This window comes from Cheilinus undulatus, linkage group 1 (assembly GCF_018320785.1).
Source record: "Cheilinus undulatus linkage group 1, ASM1832078v1, whole genome shotgun sequence".
Lineage (NCBI taxonomy): Eukaryota > Metazoa > Chordata > Actinopteri > Labriformes > Labridae > Cheilinus > Cheilinus undulatus.
The window spans coordinates 37,030,026-37,045,001 of record NC_054865.1 but is presented as its reverse complement, the minus strand read 5'-3'; the positions used below and the strand labels follow the sequence as shown (position 1 = coordinate 37,045,001).

General features: G+C 38.2%; 1 protein-coding gene across 3 annotated transcripts in view; it reads right to left on the bottom strand.

Annotated features, from left to right (window-relative positions):
• Positions 1-14,976, bottom strand: part of pde3b (phosphodiesterase 3B) — a 70,986-nt gene that overhangs the window by 6,432 nt on the left and 49,578 nt on the right. For 2 of the 3 annotated variants that reach the window (XM_041788319.1, XM_041788336.1), the window contains 10 exons: positions 10,878-11,126; positions 10,432-10,583; positions 7,749-7,849; positions 6,121-6,352; positions 5,943-6,034; positions 4,166-4,329; positions 3,904-4,038; positions 3,295-3,406; positions 2,966-3,079; positions 1,828-2,027 (listed from right to left, as the gene is read on the bottom strand). In XM_041788319.1, coding sequence (XP_041644253.1) covers positions 1,828-2,027; positions 2,966-3,079; positions 3,295-3,406; positions 3,904-4,038; positions 4,166-4,329; positions 5,943-6,034; positions 6,121-6,352; positions 7,749-7,849; positions 10,432-10,583; positions 10,878-11,126 — 1,551 coding nt within the window. The remainder of the gene's footprint in view (positions 1-1,827; positions 2,028-2,965; positions 3,080-3,294; positions 3,407-3,903; positions 4,039-4,165; positions 4,330-5,942; positions 6,035-6,120; positions 6,353-7,748; positions 7,850-10,431; positions 10,584-10,877; positions 11,127-14,976) is intronic. The other variant, XM_041788328.1, reaches the window with a different exon arrangement.

Below are 14,976 nucleotides of genomic sequence, written 5' to 3'. Positions count from 1 at the left end.
GCCTCTATAACACTACAATATAAAATCACAGAGCAGTTTATCTCACTACAGTCTGTTGTTAGCTGATGTCACTGCCTTTATTGAAAGTTATCAGTCAGTTAAATGCTGTCCTGTCTTCACTGTGAGGTAAATTTGGCAAGCTCCATCAGCTATCAGTGGTCTATGGATCATTTTATGCATCATAACAGAGATTTGAGTCAGAAAACTGACTTTGTCTCTTCTTCTAAGGCCAACAAAGGTCAAGAGACAGGATAATGGTGTGAGTGCTTTCCCCCATTCAGATGGTAGCATCTTTTTAAATCTGAGAGGACCATATTTCTCCTGAGTGGGTGTGGTTTCAGCTCATTCAATAGACACGCAGATTTTACTGCCTCATTTTTCATGATTTTGATGCTTAATTTTATAAACTTAGAGATGTTTTATCTGACTGAAATTTGACCTGGGGGTTCATAACACAATAACCTGTCATACAACTGACCTAAATACAGATTTATTTCCACTTTACAGGGTCTTTAACATTTAAAGCCACAGACACAAAAACAACTCATTCTGATCAGGGCTGAAACAGAGCATTTTTAGACATGCAAAAATCCAATACTGTAGTGTTTTTTGAGCAACAAACTTCACAGGCATGTTTAAGGGACCTCTGAGACCATTATAAACTTGTCTTAAAGGGGTAAAATATGTGACCTTTAAGGTATCAGGGAAATGAAAAATGTCACTATTTTCCTACTCAGAAGCAAATCTATCCGATTTGTCTTTGAGTTAAATATAAATGCAGAATGCATTACATCTGATTTAAAACATTTAATTTTTTTGGCATTACGTAAGTTGACACTTGGCCAGTGTGGACAATGCAGCCAGAACAGGTTAGGAGTTTAGCAAAGTATATTCAAACAATGACCTGAAGCATGGAAAGGATCATGTGAAAAACTTTGAAAAAATGTTGACATTCAACATGTGGGTGACGTACTGAATGAGACATCAAGTCACTGCTCATGTATACACAAAGTCCAGGACATATGTTCATAATGTTATCTGTATATGTCCTGACTGGTACTGGTTTCTTTTGTGTATTTTAAGGCAAGGCAAGTTTAAAAAGATTATAGGGATTTTCACCTGTTGCTTTTAAATGTAATTTTAAACAAACCTACAGTGCTTAAGAAATTTATTAGACCACCCTAACCCTAACCAAAGTAAGGTTTATGCCACAGCTGCCCTAAATTAACAGTATTGGTAATTACAAAAATCTTTTTTTTATGTTTCTGCAATGGTTAATACACCAATATGTAGAAGCTCTTCAACCCAAATGATACTTTTAATGCTAAAATATAATTATTATTGTTATCCATGAATTTTCAAATTTACTGATTTACAAAAAAACTGAAAAAAAAAATAGCAAAGCACATTATTATTTATTGATTAATATGTCATATTTATTTACTTGCATTCCTGAACAGAAAAATTAGTTTTAGTGGTTGAATGTTATGCTTGTTTAATTTCTGACTTCTCAGAGAAGCCCAGTGAGCCGGCTCAAATTTGGGTGAATTCAGTTTGAAATCCCTCATTCCTGTTCAAAATGGTAAAACATGGAGAGCTCACTGAAAATGAAAGAGTCCGCATTAAAGCACTTCATGATGCTGGATGGTCTCTGAGACAAATATGACAGATGGTCTAATAAATTTGTTAAGCACTGTACATTTTGAATCTGTGTTCCTCTGTATAAAAATAAATGTGTTTGTGTCTCCTAGTGACTGAAAATGTGAGCTCAAAAATTTCATTCTTTCAGTCTACAACACTCAATACTGAGTGAACACTGCTGATTACCTGAGGTGCATTAGTGGCTACTAGAAAGGCATTTGTGCGACCGGGATGGTCATAGTCGTGCATTGCAGCTGCTACATAAAGGGCCATGAGCTCGAGGGCCGGTATGTTCCAGGCCAGGCAGCCGTAGCTGTCATCAGAAATCGAGGAGCTTTTGGAGGACGCGTAGGATATCCTGCCCGGGGAAATCCCACTATCTGAGTCTGAAAGACAAGATGGATTTCAGTAAATATCACAATGATCAAAGAAAATCATATCTGCATGAGTAGATTCACTGTAAGATCTGCTTGATAACGCTGCTTTTTCAAGATCAAACAAAACCTTCACTTCTAAGAAGAAAACAAAATCAGTAAAAGTTCTTTTATTTCTGAAAGACATGAATAAGTACACATCACATGTGTTTTTTATTACAAGCCTTGAACTCTAACCAAGTAAAAGTAAGAGGAGATTTTTTTTTCTTTTGAGACTCCCCAAAATGCATTTTATACTCTGGAGGAAAATATAAAATGTTGTTTTCAATCAGATAATTATTTGTGTACCTTTGTGGTGGAAATAGAGGGGTATGAAGCAATTATGTCTTCAGACCTGACAGTCTTTCCAGGCCTTTGTCCTCAACATGATCTCTCATGAGTGCTCTGAGGGATTTTCTTCAAACTTTTCACTAATCTACATTCTGAGCCTTTACACAAATGTTAACACAGACTCACAAATGAACTGCTTAGATTTTTGAGGTCATGGGCCAAGTGACCAAGCCCTTCTTCTTAACCTATACTCTACTTTCACTGTCCAGCAGAAAAGACTATTTTGTGAAAAAAGACCCAACCTGAGACAGATTTACAGTTTATTTAATTGTTTGGATCCATTTTTGCCACTTCTAATGAAGCAACTTGATATTGATTGTTTTTAGCATTGTTACAAAGGTTTCATTAATTTGAAAAATCCCAAGAAATTGGATAAAAACTTTCAGATGTATGACACTGGCTATCTCCTACACTAATTGGTGCTAATTAGTAGCACCAATTAGTGTAGGAGATAATTGGTGCTACTAAGATACAGTCTTGTATCTAGCATGAAATGACTGTCCTATAGTCATGTGTTTGCATCATTAATGTTAGGGATGTATGACTGATGACTTCCCCACCTGTGTCACTTCCTGTCACATGCTCGCTGTGAATCTGCTGGAACCCGGGGATTTGTTGAGTGGTCAGGTACCAAACAGCATGGAGCACATCAGCAGCATGGACTCGATTATGATCTGTGTGTTTGAATATATATATCAACAAAAGTTAAACAAGTCTGTCTCCATTTACCTTTGCAATTAACTTGAGATATGATATATGAGAAAACTTCACAATAACTGATATACATATTTTACCACAGAAACGTTGCTCAACTCATCAATCTATGTTTTGATAACATCTCATATAGTTTAAATATTATTAGGTGCATAATGTAAGTAAAAATGCTTACAGGGGATGTCCCTGTAGCCATTTTCCAGAGCACAGAAATATGTCATGAACTCCCTGACAGGGATCTTGAAAATCTCAAACAAACTTGTGTCCTGGAAAAGCGTGTATGTCACCTGAGGAACACAAGACAGATTTTAATGAAATAATCCAGAGCACAAAACAAAAAGCCTCATTATTCACATTGAAAAAGAGCAATAGAAAAAAAAGGTGCATAAATACTTAAATATATTAACCTTCATACAAAGTTAAGGGATTTATGTTAACATTTTTATTCCTGTCAATATAGTAGTGTGACACTTTTCTAAAACAAGTCTCACTGAACCCAGGAGTCTTCGTAAAACTCTAGTTTTATCTTCAGTCACTCTTAATCTCAATAAGGTTTTCCTGGTAACATAACTTCAAACAAATGATTTTTCCTCTAAAGACAAATCAAGCCCTCAAAAATTAAGTTCTGACTGAAAAGTCCCCAAACCTGGAATGGTCATTATATCACACTTAATAAAATCCTTTCCCTTCCTAAAGATCTTGATCAGGAGTTAACTAACTGACCAGTTAAAATACATATCAGTAGAGTGACAGGAGATGATTGGTTATGGTTTGTTTTACTTACATAGCTGAGTATCCTTCCTGTCTTCCCTCCTGTTCTGTCCACCAAGTCGAAGATCTGAAAGTTCCAGGTGTTCAGCCTCTCCATGACAGCCTCATGGTCCTCCAGCATTGGATCTAGTCGGAACTCCTGCTCACCCTGGACACACAGAAAATACACAAGGTGTTAGAGATAGCAGCGCATTGACACATCCTTCCCTGAAAACAAGAAACACCACACATAAGAAAGAAGCAGGCTGTAATGTTGTAAGCAGAAACCCTCTCACCTCTGATTCCTGAGTCTGCTGCTCTGTGCTAGGGCTCTTCTCCTGCTCCTCCTCTGCCTGGCCCTGGTTCCCTGCAGAGTCTGGTGTCTTGTCCACAGACACGTCCGCCTCCACGCTCTCCTCCCTGATCAGAGGCTCTCCAGTGAATTCCAGCCCTTCACCTGCTACAGAAAAAAGTGAATACAGTAAAACTTTAATTAATGACCCCTGCTTTTATTTGCTTAAATCAATGAAATTGTAAGATAAATGTAAAGATACATTTTCAAGTGAAATCAGAATTTTAGAAATTTTGCAAATTTATTGAAAATAAAGTACACTTGCTTTCAGCTGGAATATTTTGCAAATTCCAAGCAGGTTTTTATGTGTTTTGCACTTAGGAGAGACTTCCATCTAGCCACTCTGCCATAAAGCCCAGATCAGTGGAGGACTGCAGTGATGGTTGTCCTTCTAGAACTTTGTCTCTGGAGCTCAGTCAGAGTGACCATCAGGTTTTTGGTCACCTCTCTTACTTAGGCTCCTCCCCTCTGATTGCTCAGTTTGGCTGGGCAACCAGCTCTTGGAAGAGTCCTGGTTGAGCCAAACTTCTTCCATTGGGGAATTATGGAGGCCACTGTGCTCTTGGGAACGTTCACTTTAACAGAAATTTTGTGTAACCTTCCCCAGATCTGTGCCTTGCAGTAATCCTGTCTCTGGGCTCTGCAGGCAGTTCCTTTGACCCCGTGGCTTGGTTCTCACTTTGACTGCAGTGTCAGCTGTGAGACCTTCTATGGAGAGGAGTGTGCTTTTCCAAATCATGTCCAATCTATTTAATTTACCACAGGTGGACTCCAATTAAGGTTTAAAACATCTCAGCAACCATCAAGAGAAAGGAGAGGAACCAGAGCTAAATTTCAGGTGTTTTTTGTAAAGGGTAGAAATACCCAAGTCAATGTGAAATTTCAGTTTGTTATTTTTAATAAATTTGAAAGAAAAAAAAATCTTAAATTTTGTTTTCAAGTTGTCATGATGCGGTACTGTGTGTAGATTAATGAGAATAAAAAATCATTATACACTAGAAGTACTAGCACACACTGGCTTACATGACTGACATGGCTTTCAGTGACTTTAAATTACAAATGAGAAAAAAAATATTTTTGTGAATAAATCCCTTGTCTTAAACACTTCTTAATGAGAAAATTACATTTTAAAGTAATTAAGTTAAAACATACAAAAGCCTTGATGCCTTCCTAGCTGTCCTTGCAAATAACTCTTTATTTTCATTAAATATGCTCATAAGATATGTACCGAATCAGAAACTGCACGAAGAGGCATTCCTAAGTTATCTTCCTGTCTTAACCATTTTATTTGATTGAAAGTCATCTGTGAACAATGGCAAGTTTTAAACTGTAACACCAGTGTTTACAAGTGGTAGGCCTGGAATATGCTGTTTTACGCTTCATACAATGATTTGCAGGTATAAAATGCTGCCTTTCAAGTATTCTAAGCTTTTTGCATACAAAATGTTTACTCTATGGATGGTAGGATAGACACTGTAATGTCAAATGAAAAAGGTAAACAACAGGAAATAGTGAGAAATATGTAATATCAACTCCACCTCTGCCCGCACTCATGTGTATCAATTTGTATTATAGTTTGAATCCACCAGAGGGCAGCATTAGCTCCCTATACTGCTTGTAGAGGGGATTCTCCTGCAAACCCTAACAGAATAGGATTTGTCAACAATTTATGCCTGTATCCATCAAACCTTATAATATGTACTAAATTTAATAGTATGTACCTGAGCGTCTGCGCTGAACCTCACTGGAGAATGGTTGATAAGCGTCTCCGGTATCACCACTGGAAACTCCCTTTAGCATCTGTCGGCCACAGCTAGAATACACAAGGATCACAGTTAGATCTGAAAGTAGGACTTTATTAATTATTTATGAACAAAAACAAAAAAACAGAAATCTCACCTGGTGCAGAGAGGGAAGGTGGAGCTACGCAAGGACTGCTGGAAATCAGGTGAGCTGAGGGTGTAGCCCAGAGGCTTGTGCAGGTTCAGGTTGACGCTGGGTTTTGTCAGGAAGTCAGCCGTGTCTGGAAATTCTACAGGAGGTCGTGTGACTAGGGATGATGAGGAACCTGCACCAACTCCAAGAGGGCCATGGATGGGTGAGGTAACGGGGCTCAAGCTTGGAGATGTGCCTGCAGAGGAGAGAGGGAGTACAAAAAAACCATAAAAGTAAGCATAAAAAAATACAGGTACAGCTCAAAAAAATTTGAATATCATGAAAAGTTCAATATTTTTGTCACTCTTTTCTAAAAGTGAAACCCATATATTATATAGACTTGTTACACATAGAGTGAAATATTTCAAGCCTTTATTTCTTGAAATTTTGATAATTATGGCTTACAGAAATGAAAACCCAAAATTCAGTGTCTCAAAAAATTAGAATATTACATAAGATCAATAAAAAAGGATATTTTAAACTGAAATGTCAGGCTTCTGAAAAGTATGTTGATTTCTATGCCTTCAATACTTGGTTGGGCGTCCTTTTGCATGAATTACTGCATCAATGCGGCATGGCATGGAGGCAATCAGCCTGTGGCACTGCTCAGGTGTAATGGAAGCCCAGGTTGCTTTGATAGCGGCCTTCAGGTCATCTGCATTGTTGGGTCTGGTGTCTCTCATCTTTCTCTTGACAATACCCCATAGATTCTCTATGGGGTTCAGGTCAGGCCAGTTTGCCACTCTTCCTCCAGACTTTGGGACCTTGAAGAGTGGAGAGGCACAGAATCCATGTTGCTTGAAGTCCAGTGTGAAGTCTCCACAGTCAGTGATGATTTGGTCTGCCATGGCATCTGCTGGTGTTGGACCACTGTGTTTTCTGAAGTCCACAGTCAACACAGCCATCTACCAGGACATTTTAGAGCACTTCATGCTTCCTTCTGCTGACAAGCTTTATGGAGATGCTGATTTCATTTTCCAGCAGGACTTGGCACCTGCCCACACTGCCAAAGGTATCAAAAGCTGGTTCAATGACCATGGTGTTACTGTGCTTTATTGGCCAGCAAAATGGCCTGACCTGAACCCCATAGAGAATTTATGGGGTATTGTCAAGAGGAAGATGAGAGACACCAGACCCAACAATGCAGATGACCTAAAGGGCCGCTATAAAAGCAACCTGGGCTTCCATTACACCTGAGCAGTGCCACAGGCTGATCGCCTCCATGCCATGCCACATTGATGCAGTAATTCATGCAAAAGGAGGCCCAACTGAGTGCATAGAAGTCAACATACTTTTCAGAAGCCTGACATTTCAGTTTAAAATATCCTTTTTATTGATCTTATGTAGTATTCTAATTTTTTGAGACACTGAATTGTGGGTTTTCATTTCTGTAAGGCATAATCATCAACATTTCAAGAAATAAAGGCTTGAAATATTTCACTCTGTGTGTAACAAGTCTATATAATATATGGGCTTCACTTTCAGAAAAGAGTGACAAAAATATTGAACTTCTTCATGATATTCTAATTTTTTGAGCTGTACCTATATATTGAATGAAAAATGTTCCTAAATGTTTTATGTTTAAATCTCACCGGCTCTCCTGGGCCCTGCATGGTAGGTGAGGGTGACAGAGGAAGACCTCTGTTTAGGAATGGTGAGCAGGTTTGCATTGGGCCCATTGAGCAGACCTGGGCTGAAGAACAAAACACACAGCACACATTTAACACCAAAGCTAAAAACATTTTATTTTTTCAGCTTTCTTAATGTCTGACATATATTTTATCTAGTAAAAAGGCAAATTCAGCACAAAGCAACATTATCTTTGAATCACTGAACACCTCAGGAACAAAACCCACATGATAACAGCCCCATCAAAGAAAAAAGCCAATTAGCCAAAGGCTAATCTTTTACTGCCATCCAGTGGAAAGAAATGGGCACTACACCCTGGTTTCACAGAAAGTTTATTGTTCAAGCTTAAGAACACCTCTTAAATAGGCTGTGGTTTTGAAAATCTATTAACTGCATATGCAGGTCTGTTTATGTTTGTTAGAGAAGAGACAGCACTATGACATGTGGGTAAGAAACCTTACTTTCTGAAGGCAAGCCTAAACTCACACTGGGCTCACAGGTTCCTTTTTTTATTATTTTAATTTCACCAAAAAAGAAGAAAGAAAAGTAAAAAGTCAGATGGCCTGTCAGCAGGGGTTGAAAGTTACCAATCAGTTATGCTACTGTAATTAAGAAGCTTTTTATGAACTTGTCCTTCTTTCAGAAGTTTTTAAAATCAGAATTGAAATCAGGTAGTGGTACTAACACATCCGACACAAACCAGACCGAATTACAACACAGACATTGATTCTTCATTGGGTTACCCTGCCACCACAATGCAACCCCAAATGAAAGACAATAAGAATGATATATAAATTTGGTGAATTATGTGCACTCACTTTATTTGAGCATAAATGTCGTTTTTGCTTCTGGTTTTGCTGTCTGGGGTAAAGTCTCTGATCTACTTGCATTTTTTCATACCAAGGAGAAAGTCATATATGTTTACTTTTTTGTTTGCCTCTAACACATTGCTAGCACATAAATTTTGCTTGAGCCTCTTAAACAAAGAAGTTACATTGGTTTTCTGTTTGTATTCCATGTTCTACAGGCATCTTTTGACTGTACTTCTGCAAATCATTGACAATACAAAGATGAAAAAACAAACAAAAAAAACAAACAAACAAAAAAAAATATACAAATCGCTTTAGCACCAGTATCACAAAAAAAAAATAGACAATACCCAACCCTAAATTTTATATTGGCTCAAGTATATTTGGGGGGAAGTACCATAGTTCTTTAACTTTACATAGCACCGAGAGTTAAAATATTAAAACTAAAAGGCAAAAAGGGATATTAAAGCTTTCTGTCAACTACAGAGCCCTGGCAGAAGTTTAGTGAACTTTACTCCCTTAAGAACTTTTAGTTTTAAATTGTGTGGATTTACAGAGCATTTTTACTTAATTAAATTCCAGTCAAAGTAATTTTAATTTTACTTGACAACAACGTTCTTCCAATCTTTCTACACAACTTTGCAAATTGTGATTTGATAAAGTACATATTTCTATTTTTTTTAATTATATTTGCAGTTATACATGTCATCAATGTCTTTTTTAATTAAGCACTTCAAAAAAGTACAGGATCAGTGAAAAACTTAACAGTCAAGACGATTTGGAAGGACACAGCGAACCAAAATGACAACACTTAGGATGACAGAAGGGGAAAAACAATAAACGAGCAGCAACAAACAGCATACTGCAGTTACTATGTCTTTTAATTTATAATGACAGACATATGTGTAATACGTGTATTTATGGCTGCTCATTGTTTGTCAGAAAGTTTGATGACATTATTGCCTGTCTTGGCCAGTCCACTCTTGAAAATGTGATTTTTTTTTTTTTTTTAAGTAAGATTATTTTTTGGGCTTGTAGCCTTTGCTAGACATGACAGCTGAAGGGAGACAGGAAATATGGGGGATAAGACATGCACCAGACAGTGCCAGGGTCAGGATTCAAACTTGTGCATTGAGGACTGTAGCAAAACTGGTGACCTGAAAAAGTTTAAGATGAGAAAATTAAACAAAGGGAACATCAGGCCAATTAATGAGTAGTTGTGTTTACACTGTATCATGGTAGACAGGAAAGTTTGTTTAAGTTGAAGTACCACCTGGTTGTCCTAATAAATTTGTATACCATAAAGCTGACCAGCTTACTCCAATGATATTATTGTTTTACTATTTTTACAATGAAGGTGATTTATTGTTCATATAGAACTCCTACAGCCCTGTTCACACCTTTTACCTTTTTCGGGCTGATAAAAAAGTAACTCTAGGGGCGCAGGTGGCAGAATGGATAAGGCGCGCGACCCATATACGCGGGCTGCCCGGGATCGAATCCAGCCTGAAGCCCTTCACCGCATGTCTCTCCCCGCTCTCTTCCCTGTTTCCGACTCTATCCACTATCCTCTCCTCTATCAAATAAGGGCACAAAAATGCCCAAAATAAACCTTAAAAAAACAAAAAAACAAAAAAAGTAACTCTAGATAACTGAGCTGCCTCAAAAAGACCATAGCTGCAGCTTGGATAGATTATTCAGATCTTTGAGGAATAGCCATAAATATGATGCCATCTACAGATTTGGGCTTAAGCCAAGCACAGGTGAGATTCAAGTTTAAATGTAACGATTATTTCTGGAATATGTTGAAGTGACCATCTCTGTGTTGTGTTGATACCTGGTTAAGTTGAGGTCCGTGTGGGGTCTCTTGCCATTGTTGCGTTCCCAGCGTGAGGAGGCGGAGTCAAGAGGAGGGAGTCCAGAGCAGGAGGAGGACGTGGAGCTCCGTCTGGGCTGAGGTGTAGGGAGGCTGTTTCTGCTGCTCAAACCCTGTGATTCAGTAAAGATAGATGTATCATACACAAACTAAAGGTCCTGCTCCCCTGTTATCTTAGTCATTTACTATGGGCATGTCCAGAATGACAGTCACACATCATCAAAAATCCACAGCCTAAACTGAATACAATGATGCCAACAAAAGAAAACAGTTTGAGTTCAAAATGTTTAACTAGGATCAAATTTTACAGGGTCTGAAATGTTTCTCGGTTTAGACCAATCCTACCTTTCGCCTATCTATTTCTACACCCATGATCAGTCAAATGCTGCTGTTTTGTCTTCACCCACCTTAATAGTTTTTCTTTCTCCCCTCTCCACAGAGTCCTCCACCTCGTCACATGGGTAGAAACCTGGGAAAGGGGTGAAGGGATTGACCCTGGGGCGACATGAGCCTGAAAACGTCCCCATGAGACTGGAGATGCTGCGCAGAGCCGAGATGGTATGTGGAGACAGAGACGAGTCCATGAGCAGGTCTGACACCAGGTTCCTGGCCTCGTTGATGACTGAGAGGTCTACGCCATTGCCCGTCACAGCACCCTGTCAGACAGCAGAGGAGCCACATTATAACAGTTTTTATTTGGTTTGTAGTTAAGTCACATCATGTAAAGTCATGTCATGTGTACCATTCTGGTTCTGGAGGTAATTATAGTACCGAAAAGAAGTAAAGAGATAATGTACTGATTCAAAATAAACTTGACACAAAAGACTGTTTATATAAAAGTTTCTGACATTTTTTGTAAGCTTTTTGACTGGTCAGGTATGGGAGCATATGTCGGTTCGGCACTTTGCCACATCAACTGTGGTCCTGTACTGCTCTGGCCTACTGATGGCCATCGTCCAGGCCTGCGCCAGGCCCATGCCCTTTCTCTCCAGGTATATTCCCAGCTGGCCCCTCCACAATGCATGGCCGCCCCTGCCCCCTAGGCACCCAGAATACGGTGAGCTGGATCAGGCCCAGGAAAACGGGCAAGCTGCCAGTAGAAGTGCAGCCGCTGCTCCTGCAGCTGACCCTACCCATGCCCGCACTCCGTGAGCATGTAACCATTAGGCACATGGCCTTGCCAACAATACCAAATGCGCATACGAAATGCGCTGGAGAGAAGTCAAAAAGGAGTCCAGCCAGCACCTTTGGTCATCAGTCAGTGCCCAAGCCTCACAAGGGTATTCTAAGACCTGAATACCATGTTTGAAATCAATACAGACTCATTACCATTAATACGGAACAGTTCCGAAGATATTTATTGTTCATAGTTTTAAAACACAAACTGACACACCAGATAGACTGTATCATATGTATGTACCAGCTCACAGTACAACTAAAGCCTGCTTGTAACTATCGCAAACCCAGCCAAAGCAAGCTGGAATAAGAGTGTTAACATCTTTTCTGTCATGAAAATCTTTCAGTGCTGTTTTTTGCTCTTTATTTAATAAACAAATGTATTACAGCTCCACTAAATTACTATACATAAATACTGTAGCTACATCCAAGCTAAACACTGTAACAGTGGCAGCCATTGCTATGTGTTCCAGTACAACTAAACCCTACCTGTCCATCTGAGTAACTACCAGCCCATTATCCACAAATGGGTCCACTGTGTTCTCAGACATGGCATTATTATTTCAGATTAGAGCTTTGCAAGATGGATTTGCCTCAGAACAGACATGTAATCTAGCTTATCTATCTGCTTTGCAAGGTTAATCAAAACAGGCATCAATATAGGCACAGTGTTGGATACTCTGACCCCATTTAGCACTCACCCATCTTTCTTTCTATAGGCATCAATATAGTTTGATTTCTAACTGGAATAATGTCTAAGTTTAAAGGCCTGGTATTGTGACAACCTTAGTTTGGACTGAAGGTGTTGTGGTAAGAACATAAGCATGAGCCGCGCATAAAGAGATTCTCTTCCTATGCTTGCTTGTTTTTGTTCTTAAACAATTCAAGACTTCTCCAAACTGACATTATCTATAGAACTATTTCATTTCTGAACACTCACAATAATTTTGTCTTTAATTTCCTCATCTCTTCCCTTGATCTCTTAGGAACAGAGGCTTTCAGATTTGGAAGAAAAACGCTCTGTGTCTATAGCTATCCATAGAGAAGTGTAATGCTATGCTTATATCCTCAGTGAAACCTTGTTAGATTTTGAAGAGTCAAATAAGTTGTAGTTTATGCTTTTTTGTTTGTCGAATTTTTCATCATTTTAAATTTCTGCTTCTGTTTCCTGTTTGTTCGCTCTTTTTGTAAAGGATTTACAGCTGCAAGCTTGTAAGGCAAGACAAGTTTAGTTACAGAGCACCAAATATGAATAAAGTAGTTAAAAACAAAGCATTCGTTGTGGAGCCATGGATGTTGATCACACACATATTTTGGAAATGCCATAAGATTCTGTTTTTTTGGAAAGCTGTACATAGAACCCTACTAGAACTATTAGGATATTAGGGGTGCACCGATTGCAATTTTCTGGCCGATCACAGATCACCGATCTTTAAAAAGCCTGACCTGCCGATTTCAATTTTGGCCGATACTGATTTTTTTTATAACTGATGGCATACACCTTCAATGTTCCAATCTTATTTTATTGAATAACATTGAACAATACCCATGAAACAATACAAACTTGTTGTTTTAACTGCACATGAGGTAGTTCTCTCAAATATAAATGAAAAGTTTAAAGCATTGCTGTCCAAACTACTAAATAATATCAGTTCCTTTAGTCTTTCATTTTTTTGCATTTTAGTAGGTAGAGGCATATGAAACCGATCTTATCCACCGATCTTATTTTACAAGGATCGGCCAATCGCCGATCTCCCAAAATTTAAGGAAATCGAGGCCGATACCGATCTTGGCCGATCGATCGGTGCACCCCTATAGGATACAATATTCCTATGAGTTTTCTGTTACTCTTTATGTGTCATTTTAACTCGCCTGAGGGAACTGTACAAATAAGTGACAGATAGTTGGTAAAAATACTGTTGATAGCTGCGAAAAAATTTATTACGAGAAAGTGGGGCAGAGCAGACCCGCCTACCCAAGATCAATGGCTTGAGACAGTGAAAGAAATCTTCATAATGGAAAAACTGACACATCGTTTGAGATTACAGGAAGCACAGATGGATGACAAGTGGGAGAAGTGGACATTATTCGGGACGAAATACAGCGACATTACAACAGGAAAATAAAGAGACAATTAATTCTGATGTTGATTCTGATGGAACAGATATACTACTACTAGAAGTTGAACTCCCAACAGTGTCTACAGTGTTGTTTTAGATTCATCTGTGTCAACTATTTTTTTATTTAATGTAAAGCCAACATGTTCATCGGTGGGCTGTATATGTGTAAAATGTTGAAATAATCAATAAAAATTAAAGTTACAAAAAAAGTATTCATGACATGAATAGCATTAAGTAGAAATAGAAACATTAAAATATAAAAGATTTCAAATTTCAAAAGAAATATAGAAATGTGACATTAAGCAAAAATTATTGTATTAAACACAAAATATCCTAATCAATGATTGACACAGGGCACCTCAGTATTAGGTTCTGTGACATCCCTAGCAACAGTCAAATCTTTTCAATGAAGTCTTTCCTTCAAGATGGAGATGCAGATAAGGTGCATATGTATGACAAATAATATGCAAAAAAGTTTAGCTTTAGTTAGTTAGTTTCCGGCTTAAATCTGGTTATCTTGTTCTGTCAGTGTGCTTTAACGGCTTTATAGCAGCTTTTTAATAAAAAGATCTTTTGGGGAACCAGGTAAACCTATCTGACCCTAAAGAGTGGAGCTGGACTTACTGCAGTCAGTTGATTGGGCAAAAGACTTGTCATACCCCGAAAGACAGCAATAATAACTGACAACAATTCAAAACGTTCCATGTTTTTACTGAGCTGGAGACAGCTTTTCTCAGATTTTTGTCAAAATCATGCTTATAAAGGAAATGGATATATGCAGTACGATTTAACACATACACCTTTTAGGGTGATGGTTAGATTTAAATGTCACCATCAGTTCAGATGATAAGGGATGAGCAAGCTGTGAAGTGTCTTTCATGAACAAGCTGCTTCTAAGAGCTGGCTGATTTTATTAAAATGACAAGATATAGCTCAGTGTTAATTTTGGCAGCTATTTTTAATTTTAGTTTTAGTTTTTGTCTTCAAATGAAAAGCATTTTTGTTTTAGTAACATTTTAGTAATTTCAACCCTTTTTAGTTTATCTAGTTTTAGTTGACGAAAACTCAAAACATTTTAGTCTAGTTTTAGTCCATAAAAAGTCCTCACAGTTTAGTCTTTACTTTTAAGCCAAGCATTTATTTTCTTGCCTGAATCTGGTCGCAAATCCTGGTATTGTGTTCTCTGCACTCTGCAAAACCTGGGGTCCCT